General features: G+C 47.9%; 1 protein-coding gene across 3 annotated transcripts in view; it reads right to left on the reverse strand.

Moving 5' to 3' along the window:
- arhgap35a (Rho GTPase activating protein 35a) overlaps window positions 1-12,500 on the reverse strand; it is an 86,944-nt gene that overhangs the window by 7,420 nt on the left and 67,024 nt on the right. For all 3 annotated transcript variants that reach the window (XM_046294815.1, XM_046294818.1, XM_046294817.1), the window contains 2 exons: window positions 3,785-3,862; window positions 1-20 (listed from right to left, as the gene is read on the reverse strand). The exon at window positions 1-20 is cut by the window's left edge and continues 112 nt beyond it. In XM_046294815.1, coding sequence (XP_046150771.1) covers window positions 1-20; window positions 3,785-3,862 — 98 coding nt within the window. The remainder of the gene's footprint in view (window positions 21-3,784; window positions 3,863-12,500) is intronic.

The following is a 12,500-nucleotide window of genomic DNA, read 5'->3' on the forward strand; positions in this document are numbered from 1 at the left end:
CACCAGGTCCAGGTTATGGTCTAGCAGGGAGACAGAGAACGAGGGAGAGACAGAGAGCAAGGGAGAGACAGAGAGCGAGGGAGAGACAGAGAGCGAGGGAGAGACAGAGAGAGGGGATTTGTTAGAATAAGACATGGACGAGATCCCTGATTTAGGATACGATCTGTAAGACACAACATTATGAAACACACACACACACACACACACAAAAGTCTGCCTTAAACTCATCCGTTTTACTGCTATAGTATCACCCCACCCGGTGATAGACTAAAATACCTGAATAAACAAACCCCAACACTAGCGCGCAAAGTCCTGCATAACGGGATAAGCAGGTAGAAGGAACTGTGCCCAATTGGCTGCGGCTTCTCAGTGAGTCTCTCTTATTCAGTGTGTCAGCTCAGCATAAGGGACCGCGTGGGAGAGAGTGGGAACAAAGTTTGCGGCACCAGAAGCAAACTGATGATTAAAACGATACACCAAGAGGAATCGCAGGCGACCCCCTGCCCCGCTGACAAGGGCTTGTTGTACAAAACACAGAGAAAGAGAGGGAGTGTGAGAGAAGGAAGGGAGAGAAGGATAAGAAAATGAGACTATCCAGAAACCCTTCTCGGATTACTCTCTCCCATTTATGACAAACGTAGAGAAAGAGATCTAGGGAGATGGGGGGGGGGGGATAGAAAGGGGGGGGGGGGGTTGACAGTTGCAGAGAGTTAGATAGACTGCGATGGTGAGCTGTTAGCAAGGAAGGATGAAAAAGAGATGGAAAAAAAGAGGACCCGTGGAGTGTATAACAGCTTCAGTGATAACACTGGTCCCAAGTCAGTTCTGACCCAGTAATGCCTAGTGCTCTATGGTTCAGACCGGTTCCCAGAGCAGGCCAGGCCTCAGAGTGAGCTCCAGATCTCAGTGCTCCTAAAGCCCGGCTCAGATACAACAGCCGACGTGAGGAGAGACGAGACAAAACTGGCCAGTAGACGAGCGGTTGAGACTGTTTCCATGGTAACAGCAGGTCAATGACTCGATACAACTTTGAGACAGCGTTTCCACTTGTCGTAGCACGGTGTTGTAGAAAACATGTATCATGAAATACATGCATCAGAAACCGGGCGCCTTTTGTGACTTGTCGGATAAATGTCAGCAAACTAGGCTCACTAACAGCAGCAAAATAACTAGCTAGCAGTCTGCCTGACTAAACGCAGAACGTCAGCACACTGCTCTCTGATTGGCTAAACGGATCTGTCTCATCCCAAGTCTTTAGCTAAGATTTGACATGTTGAACCTCCAACAACCGACATGAGACGTTCTAAAACTAGACGGTTCAGATCAAGAAAACTTCATTCCATAACTGCATAAAACCCTCTTGTCTCGGCTGTTGTATCTCAACTGGATTTTAGGTCCCTCCAACACAACAGGTGTGTTGTTCTATCGCTATAGGTTACCGTTCTATCGCTATAGGTTACCTGTGCTGTGAGGGGTGGCTAGGCAATAGCTGATTTGTGGCTATGGGTTACCTGTGCTGTAAGGGGTGACTAGGTAATAGCTGATTTGTGGCTATGGGTTACCTGTGCTTTAAGGGGTGGCTAGGCAATAGCTGATTTGTGGCTATGGGTTACCTGTGCTTTAAGGGGTGACTAGGTAATAGCTGATTTGTGGCTTTGGGTTACCTGTGCTGTAAGGGGTGACTAGGTAATAGCTGATTTGTGGTTATGGTCTAGCTGTGCTGTGAGGGGTGGCTAAGCAATAGCTGATTTGTGGCTATGGTCTACCTGTGCTGTATTTGTAATTGTATTGTCACCTTGGTCTAGCGTCCTGATCGATTGGACACAGGACTTCGCTTCTGATTACCTCAGCCGTATTCAGCTTTACTGATGTGCAGTGGTATATACCAGCAAGCATGCTTCATTAACCAAACCAATCTGGAGGTAATTAACGACCCACACCACACAAACTCATGGACACACACACAGAAGCTACGCTACGGAGGAAGGCCTCTCCTTCCTGTAGATCAATGCTACAGATGCTCCCAGGTTAATTAGGTGGATCCATTGGACAACAGGTTTCTGGATAGATACAACACACTGCACCTCTGTGGCCTGTTTGTGCCGAGGTATAGGAGTGTGTTTCTGCGTATTGGTGAGTTTGTGTGTGTGCATAGGTCAGTATGTGTACATGTAGACACCGACTACAGGTGGCATGGGGTCTGACAACCCTACAATAATTACACTCAGTGGCCAGTGTACTAGGTACACCTATCAAGTACCGGGTCAGTCGCCCCTTTTTCTCCAGAACAACCTAAATTCTTTGGGGCATGGAAATATTACTCAATTGGTATAAAAGGGACCTAATGTGTGCCAGGAAAACATTTACCACACCATTACACCAGGATGGGACCATGGACTCATACTGCTAACGCCAAATCCTGACTCTGCCATCAGCATGACGCAACAGGAACCAGGATTCGTCGGACTATTCAATGTTTTTCCACTCCTCAATTGTCCAGTGTTGGTGATCACGTGCCAACTGGAGCAGCTTCCTCTTGTTTTTAGCTGATAGGAGTGGAACCCAGTGTGGTCGTCTGCTGCAATAGCCCATCGGTGACAAGGACCGATGAGTTGTGCGTTTACGAAATGCCGTTCAGCACACCACTGTTGTACTGCATCGTTAGTTGCCTGTGGCCCGACTGTTAGCTTGCAGGATTCTTGCCATTCCCCTTCGACCTATCATCAACGAGCTGTTTTCACCCACAGGACTGCCGACCTATCATCAACGAGCTGTTTTCACCCACAGGACTGCCGACCTATCCTCAACGTGCTGTTTTCACCCACAGGACTGCCGACCTATCATCAACGAGCTGTTTTCACCCACAGGACTGCCGACCTATCCTCAACGTGCTGTTGTCACCCACAGGACTGCCGACCTATCCTCAACGTGCTGTTTTCACCCACAGGACTGCCGACCTATCCTCAACGTGCTGTTTTCACCCACAGGACTGCCGACCTATCCTCAACGTGCTGTTTTCACCCACAGGACTGCCGACCTATCCTCAACGTGCTGTTTTCACCCACAGGACTGCCGACCTATCATCAACGAGCTGTTTTCACCCACAGGACTGCCGACCTATCATCAACGAGCTGTTTTCACCCACAGGACTGCCGACCTATCATCAACGAGCTGTTTTCACCCACAGGACTGCCGACCTATCATCAACGAGCTGTTTTCACCCACAGGACTGCCCCTGACTGGATGTTTTTTGTTTGGCGCTTCATTCTCAGTAACCCTAGATGTGCAGGGGTGCACGTTTTGTTATTTTGGCCTAGCACTACACAGCTGATTCAAATGATCAAAACTTGATGATTAGTTGATTATTTGAATCAGCTGTGTAGTGGTAGGGCAAAAACCTTCAGCGTGCACCCCTCTGGGTCCCGAGGACCGAGTTTGGGGAACCCTACCCTAGACACTGTTGTGTGTGAAAAGCCCAGGAGGCTGGCCATTTCTGAGATACATACCACACTCAGTCACAGAGGTCACTTGTTTCGCCCATTCTAACCTTCAATCGAACAGTAGCTGAATGCCTCGGTGCCTGTCTGACTGCTTTATATAGCAAGCCGTGGCCACATGACTCCTACTGTCTGTAGGAGCAAAACATCTTCGTGAACGAGGTGGTGTACCTAATAAACTGGCCACTGAGTGTAATTTGTAGCATACTGTTGACAATTCATATTGTTGATGTGTGTGGGTTTTGTATTCAATGTCCGCGGTCAAAAGAGAGGTTCTGGTGACTCACCCTGGTCAAACTGCCTCTGCATGCTCTCCATTTCTGACTTGTTCCCACTCACCCTGTAGATCCCTTCAGTAGTGATACCTGAGAGAAGAGAGAGAGGAGACAGGAGAGAGAGAGAGAACAGTGAGAGAGAGATGAGAGAGAGAGAGAACAGTGAGAGAGAGATGAGAGAGAGAGAGAGAGAGAGAGAGAACAGTGAGAGAGAGAGAGAGAGAGAGAGAGAGAGAGAGAGAGAGAGAGAACAGTGAGAGACAGTGAGAGAGAGAGAGAGAGAGAGAGACAGTGAGAGAGAGAGAGAGAGAGAGAGAGAGAGAGAGAGAGAGAGAGAGAGAACAGAGAGAGAGAGAGAGATGAGAGAGAGAGAGAGAGAGAGAGATGAGAGAGAGAGAGAGAGAGAGAGAGAGAGAGAGAGAGAGAGAGAGAGAGAGAGAGAACAGTGAGAGAGAGATTAGAGAGAAGAGAAGCGGAGAGAAGAGAGATTCAGTACACTTTACTTTCAACATAACATTTTTCATCCATCCAACCTACAGTCAGAACACACACACACACACATACATCAATAACAACACAAGTCCTCCTATAGCCTCTGTGTAAGGACTTCCAATAGAAAGTGCTGATAGAAGCAGTGTTCTATGCAAAGGTTGTGGAGTAATGAAACAACAGACACAGTAGAGACTATTAGTGGCCTGGCCTTGTGTGTGTGTCCCTCCCCCCAACCCGAGACAGAACATAAGCACTATCAGTGAAACTCATAAAGCGTCAGTGCAGGCTTGCAGAAAGTGTTCCAGTGGGGCTTCTATAGTTCAAGATCCATAAACATGACTTAATGAACTCTGGTCCCATTTGTTCATCATCCCTCTCTTTCTCCTCCACTATTTGCTCATCATCTTCTCCTCTCTCTGCAATCCATGCCTTTACCACAGACATGGAGAGGACAAGGGTGTGGACAGACAGTGAGTGAGAGAGAGCGAGAGAGAGGGAGGGGGAGGGAGGGAGACAAGGAGACAAATCCAGAGACAGGGAGAGGTGGTAGGAAAGGAGGCATCGATCCCCCTCCTTCTGCAGATCAATTATCCACAAAAGCTTTTCTAGCCAGACTCCAGGGGAACAAGGGATGGAGAGAGAGATAGAGGGGGGAGAGGGGAGGAGGGAGACAGAGGGAAACCGAGACATGGAGTGAGTGGGGGAAGAGAGAAATAGAAGAGAATAAGAAAAGGAGAGGAGAGGAGGAAGAGACATACTACATAATAATACTACATGCCATTTAGCAGAGGCTTTTATCCAAAGCGACTTACAAGAGTGAGTGCAAACACTTTCGCATTAGTGGCCCCAGCAGGATCCGGACCCACGACCCTGGCATAGGGCTGTTCTAGTTACCGTCACACCGGCAGTCACGAGGCATGAACAGAGTCACGAGTCACGACCGCAATCAAATTCCACGTGACCGCTGGAGTCACGGGTAACTAGTCTTCACCAAAACACCGCTCTGATGCTGCTTCTGGTCATTAGTAGCCTACCAAACTGGCTAACGGTCAGTCGCTAATGGCCTGTCGTTAATGGCCTGGTACTCAGGGCTCTATTGTCCCTCTAAACACTCTTGACATCAATGCAAATACAATCAAATCAATCAAACACTTAATTACAGCTCTGGCATTCAGAGTTTGACCGGAATAGGATCACCTGTCGCGCAGCCAGACAGCTCCTCATAGCTGCTTGATGCATGGAATGAAATAAGTGTTCCTATAGCCCAATGTTGTGCAACATTTCTATAGGCTATGCTATGTAATTGCGTGAGAAAATAGAGGTTTGATGGCCTCTATTAAAAAGAGGAGGATCTAATACATTGTAAGGATTTAATCAATTGTAAAGGCTGCATGATGAGACTCTAATGATGATTTGAAAAAATGATTTGTGCCCTTCTCCCTGAGTGTGCTGCGCTGTGCCCTTCTCCCTGAGTGTGCTGCATTGTGCCCTTCTCCCTGAGTGTGCTGCATTGTGCCTTCTCCCTGATTTTGCTGCGTTGTGGCCTTCTCCCTGAGTGTGCTGCGCTGTGCCCTTCTCCCTGAGTGTGCTGCATTGTGCCCTTCTCCCTGAGTGTGCTGCGTTGTGCCCTTCTCCCTGAGTGTGCTGCGTTGTGCCCTTCTCCCTGAGTGTGCTGTGTTGTGCCCTTCTCCCTGAGTGTGCTGCGTTGTGGCCTTCTCCCTGAGTGTGCTGCGCTGTGCCCTTCTCCGCCCTTCTCCCTGAGTGTGCTGCGTTGTGGCCTTCTCCCTGAGTGTGCTGCGCTGTGCCCTTCTCCCTGAGTGTGCTGCATTGTGCCTTTCTCCCTGAGTGTGCTGCATTGTGCCCTTCTCCCTGATTGTGCTGCGTTGTGGCCTTCTCCCTGAGTGTGCTGCGCTGTGCCATTCTCCCTGAGTGTGCTGCGTTGTGCCCTTCTCTCTGAGTGTGCTGCGTTGTGGCCTTCTCTCTGAGTGTGCTGCGTTGTGGCCTTCTCCCTGAGTGTGCTGCGCTGTGCCCTTCTCCCTGAGTGTGCTGCGTTGTGCCCTTCTCCCTGAGTGTGCTGCGTTGTGGCCTTCTCCCTGAGTGTGCTGCGCTGTGCCCTTCTCCCTGTGTGCTGCATTGTGCCCTTCTCCCTGAGTGTGTTGCGTTGTGCCCTTCTCCCTGAGTGTGCTGCGTTGTGCGCTTCTCCCTGAGTGTGCTGCGCTGTGCGCTTCTCCCTGAGTGTGCTGCGTTGTGCCCTTCTCCCTGAGTGTGCTGCGTTGTGCCCTTCTCCCTGAGTGTGCTGCGTTGTGCCCTTCTCCCTGAGTGTGCTGCGTTGTGCCCTTCTCCCTGAGTGTGCTGCGTTGTGCCCTTCTCCCTGAGTGTGCTGCGCTGTGCCCTTCTCCCTGAGTGTGCTGCATTGTGCCCTTCTCCCTGAGTGTGCTGCATTGTGCCCTTCTCCCTGATTGTGCTGCGTTGTGGCCTTCTCCCTGAGTGTGCTGCGTTGTGCCCTTCTCTCTGAGTGTGCTGCGTTGTGGCCTTCTCCCTGAGTGTGCTGCGCTGTGCCCTTCTCCCTGAGTGTGCTGCGTTGTGCCCTTCTCCCTGAGTGTGCTGCGTTGTGGCCTTCTCCCTGAGTGTGCTGCGCTGTGCCCTTCTCCCTGAGTGTGCTGCATTGTGCCCTTCTCCCTGAGTGTGCTGCGTTGTGCCCTTCTCCCTGAGTGTGCTGCGTTGTGCGCTTCTCCCTGAGTGTGCTGCGCTGTGCCCTTCTCCCTGAGTGTGCTGCATTGTGCCCTTCTCCCTGAGTGTGCTGCGTTGTGCCCTTCTCCCTGAGTGTGCTGCGCTGTGCCCTTCTCCCTTAGTGTGCTGACCAATCCGAAGCGTCTCTCACTCCCACGGCTCTCTGTCACGTGATCCAGTCTTTCTCACAGGCTACAAGTTAAGACAGACACATCGGGGGACGCAACTGCACGCGTCTTTATCCAATTCCGAGGTGCGTATTGAAGATATTGGATGAACTGTCCACATGTACTTTTCGTCAGCCAACAAGGTGAGTAGGCCTAACGAAAAGCAAAAGCACTAGCTTATGTCAATCTACTATCCCCCATAGTACAAAAGTCCCTATTCTGTTCTGTGTGAGAAATAAATATACCAAACAGTCTGGGGCGTGATAGATCTCAAATTAATTCAACCACCTAGCATCAACAAAACTACTTTAGGCAATGTGGCTGACGCAACAGATCAGAATGTTTAGTTTAAAATGTTGATACACTATTAGGCTATTAATTCACATTATAAGCCCACCAATGCACACATGGTAGTAGACTATAAGCGCAAATGTTCCATTAGCGGAAAACCCATTATCAAAAGTGACCGCAAGTTATGCATGCATTTTCATGGTGAAAATGTCCAAAACTTGAAACTCATGCGCTGCTTATATATGCCAATTAGGCTCTATGCCCCTTGTAAAGTTAGGGGGCGGTATTTTCATGTCCGGATGAAAAGCGTGCCCAAAGTAAACTGCCTGCTACTCAGGTCCAGAAGCTAGGATATGCATGTTATTAGTATATTTGGATAGAGAACACTCTGAAGTTTCTAAAACGGTTTGAATAATGTCTGTGAGTATAACATAACTTAAGGATTTTCTTTTTTGAGGTCACTCTCTTTTCAATTTTCTATGTGGATCTAGATTTCTAAGGCACTTGCTTGCAGTTCCTATTGCTTCCACTAGATGTCAACAGTCTTTAGAAATCGGTTGATGTTTTTCCTTTTTGTAATGAAGTAGGGCTGTTCAGAACGAGGGTTGAATCTAGTGTAGTGTTTGGGGCGCGTGACCTGAAAGCTCGCTCCACTTTGTTTTTATCCGCTATTGAACGCAGTTTATCCCGTCTTAAATTTGATCGATCATTTACGTTTAAAAAAAAAACTAAAGTTGTATTAGGAAAGTTGTTTGAAATGTTTGGACAAAGATTACAGGTAACTTATTAGATATTTTGTAGTCAACTGTAGTAACTCTCTCTCCTCTGCTCTCATCCTTCTAGACCTATCGGCTGCCTTCGATACTGTGAACCATCAGATCCTCCTCTCCACCCTCTCCGAGTTGGGCATCTCCGGCGTGGCCCACGCTTGGATTGCGTCCTACCTGACAGGTCGCTCCTACCAGGTGGCGTGGCGAGAATCTGTCTCCTCACCATGCGCTCTCACCACTGGTGTCCCCCAGGGCTCTGTTCTAGGCCCTCTCCTATTCTCGCTATACACCAAGTCACTTGGCTCTGTCATAACCTCACATGGTCTCTCCTATCATTGCTATGCAGACGACACACAATTAATCTTCTCTTTTCCCCCTTCTGATGACCAGGTGGCGAATCGCATCTCTGCATGTCTGGCAGACATATCAGTGTGGATGACGGATCACCACCTCAAGCTGAACTTCGGCAAGACGGAGCTGCTCTTCCTCCCGGGGAAGGACTGCCCGTTCCATGATCTCGCCATCACGGTTGACAACTCCATTGTGTCCTCCTCCCAGAGCGCTAAGAACCTTGGCGTGATCCTGGACAACACCCTGTCGTTCTCAACTAACATCAAGGCGGTGGCCCGTTCCTGTAGGTTCATGCTCTACAACATCCGCAGAGTACGACCTTGCCTCACACAGGAAGCGGCACAGGTCCTAATCCAGGCACTTGTCATCTCCCGTCTGGATTACTGCAACTCGCTGTTGGCTGGGCTCCCTGCCTGTGCCATTAAACCCCTACAACTCATCCAGAACGCCGCAGCCCGTCTGGTGTTCAACCTTCCCAAGTTCTCTCACGTCACCCCGCTCCTCCACTCTCTCCACTGGCTTCCAGTTGAAGCTCGCATCCGCTACAAGACCATGGTGCTTGCCTACGGAGCTGTGAGGGGAACGGCACCTCAGTACCTCCAGGCTCTGATCAGGCCCTACACCCAAATAAGGGCACTGCGTTCATCCACCTCTGGCCTGCTCGCCTCCCTACCACTGAGGAAGTACAGTTCCCGCTCAGCCCAGTCAAAACTGTTCGCTGCTCTGGCTCCCCAATGGTGGAACAAACTCCCTCACGACGCCAGGACAGCGGAATCAATCACCACCTTCCGGAGACACCTGAAACCCCACCTCTTTAAGGAATACCTAGGATAGGATAAAGTAATCCTTCTCACCCCCCCCTTAAAATATGTAGATGCACTATTGTAAAGTGGCTGTTCCACTGGATGTCATAAGGTGAATGCACCAATTTGTAAGTCGCTCTGGATAAGAGCGTCTGCTAAATGACTTAAATGTAAATGTATGTAATGTAGTCATGTTGCGTGAGTTGAAACTAATTTGGTGTATTGCACATGTGATTGTATGAAAGTTAAATATTTCTAATCATTTCATTTGAATTTGCCGCTCTGCCATTTCACCGGATGCCGTTAACGGGATTTGATCCCTAAGAAGTTTAAAGAAGTTATTTGGCCACTTTATTTATGATATAAACCTTATTAAAACATTGGCCTATGGACTAGGCTACATGAGGTGTGCGACTACGATTTGAACAAGTCGCAGCATATAAAGGCATATTCTTATGCTGGGCATAATTCACAAGTGATAATGTATCATTCACAAGTGATAATGTATCATTCACAAGTGACAGGCTAACATTGTCACCCATTTAGACTATTCTTGATTTAATCTTCTCTTTATATATACAAAATAATATATGTGTGACATTTGTTTTGATTTAAAATGGACCATTATCATGCACCTGTATAGAAACATGTCATCTATGCACTGAAATAGCGAATGGAGGACGCTTTTCCCCGTGGTTAATTTTCATGCCCTTCTCCCAAGTAAGCTGCACTCCTGTAAATATAAGCAATGTGCTTAATATTAGGAAAGTTGAGAAATAAGTATAGTAGGCCTAGCCTATAGAAAGCTGATGGGATCCTCTTGTTTTACTCGCTATCACTCTGTTTTCACTCGCAAGTGCATAGCCTACATAAATGTTGCGCAACATGGGCTCTCATGCAGTGTTTGATTAGATTTTCAAATGCATTTGCATTGACGTCATAGTGATTAGAGGGACATTAGAGTGATGACTACCAGGCAGTTAGCAAGTTTGGTAGGATACTAATGACCAGCAGAAGCATCAGAACTTGGAGAAGCCTAATTACCGTGAATTTGACTGCCTTCATGACTTGTGACTGCCAACAGCCAGTTTGTGTCAAGAACTGCAACGCTGCTGGATTTTTCACGCTCAACAGTTTCTAGTGGGTATCAAGAATGGTCCACCGCCCAAAGGACATCCAGCAAACTTGATACGACTGTGGGAAGCAATGGAGTCAACATGGGCCAGTATCCCTGTGGAATTCTTTCGACACCTTGCAGAGTCAATGCCCTGGCAAATTGAAGCAGTTCTTGGGGGCAAGTGTTCCTAATGTTTGGTATACACCTGCCTCTGTCTGGGCGTAGCGTCAGACGGAGCCACAGTGCCTCCCGAACCCCCCGGTCTCAGTATCTATGCTGCAATAGTCTGTGCAGGGGGGCTAGGGTCAGTCTGTCCTCTCTGGTGTAATTACCTTGTCTTATCTAGTGACTGGTATGAACATAAGTATGCTCCTTCTAATTCTCTCATCTCTTTCTCCCCCCTCCCGGAGGACCTGAGCCCTAGGACCATCTAGTCCAGAGGTGGGCAAACGTTTTGACTCGCGGGCCACAATGGGTTCTAAAATTTGACAGAGGGGCCGGGCCAGGAGCATTTGGAGGGAGTGTTTGGGTCGGATATACTAAAGCATTAAATGTAGTGTGTGCAAACCTCATAGCACAGTAAGAACACTACAACCCAATTTATTAACTGTCTTTCAAATGTGAAAAATAGCCCTTATCAGTTAATAAATTTGTCTCAAGGAATATGCAAGATATGGCATTTACATACTATTTCGCAGATACTGGGAGGAGGAAATGTAAATAGATTAAAATAACATACGCACTGTGATTTATCAAGATTGCGTCTGTTTTTAATAAGTTTCAATCGAAGGTGCAAAGTTAAAGAAATCAACATTTATTGAAAAATGGAATCACTTTCAACATTCAAAACATATTATTACACAACGAAATACTCAAGCTCAATAATATCTACTTGTGTTAAACTCCGCAAAATCATGGATGGATTGTCCTGACCGCGCGCTCTACAAACTCGCCACGGACGCCCTCGCCTTCACGCGCAAACAGTACACGTGTATCGTTGCCAAGCACACAGACATAGGCTGTATTAAATATCCTACCTGCAGCTGAAAATTTAAATTTAAATTAAGAGCGATGTGCGGTGTGTTAATTAAGCTACTGTACCGCTGCTGTGCTTAAGGGCTTAATGATGACGTGAAACGAAGTGAAAATTAAAGTGAAATAAAGAGAAATACGCGCCACTCCAACAACGGTCAATGTGTTTTGAGTGCGCCATCTATTGGGGAAACGTGGGCATTGCAGGGAAAGGGGAAAAAGGAGGTTTTTACTATAATTTGGACAAGTTCGGCGGGCCGGATTAAAAAGCCTAACGGGCCGTATGTGGCCCGCGGGCCGTTGTTTGCCCATGTCTGATCTAGTCTGACGACTCCTGGCCGTGCCAGTCTCCAGTCCCGTCCGCCTGGATGTGCTGCTGCTCCATTTTCAAATGTTCTGCCTTTGGCTATGGATCCCTGACCTGTTCACCAAATGTTCTACCTTTTCCCGGACCTGCTGTTGTTCGACTCTCTCCTCCTCTTCCCCCCTGCAGTGTCGACCTTTGAATGTTTGGCTATGAAAAGCCAACTGACATTTACTCCTGAGGTACTGACCTGACCTACAACCACTGTGATTATTATTTGACCCTGCTGGTCAACGTTTGAACAAATATTGAAGAACGATCTGGCCTCAATGGCCATGTACTCTTATAATCTCCACCCGGCACAGCCAGGAAAGGACTGGCCACCCCTCAGAGTCTGGTTCCTCTCTAGGCTTCTTCCTAGGTCCCTGCCTTTCTAGGGAGTTTTCCTAGCCACCGTGTTTCTATATCTGCATTGCTTGCTCTTCGTGGTTTAAGACTGGGTTTCTGTATAAGCATTTTGTGATTTAAAAGGGCTTTACAAATACATTTCACATGATACATTGGTAGGTTATATGTAAAAGACGAGATTAAACTGAGAATAGTCTGATGGGTGAGAATACTATGACCTTCTTGTCAAATTGTGAATGAGAGACTGATGAAGTGTGTGCAGC

Source organism: Oncorhynchus gorbuscha, linkage group LG13 (assembly GCF_021184085.1).
Source record: "Oncorhynchus gorbuscha isolate QuinsamMale2020 ecotype Even-year linkage group LG13, OgorEven_v1.0, whole genome shotgun sequence".
NCBI classification, from domain to species: domain Eukaryota; kingdom Metazoa; phylum Chordata; class Actinopteri; order Salmoniformes; family Salmonidae; genus Oncorhynchus; species Oncorhynchus gorbuscha.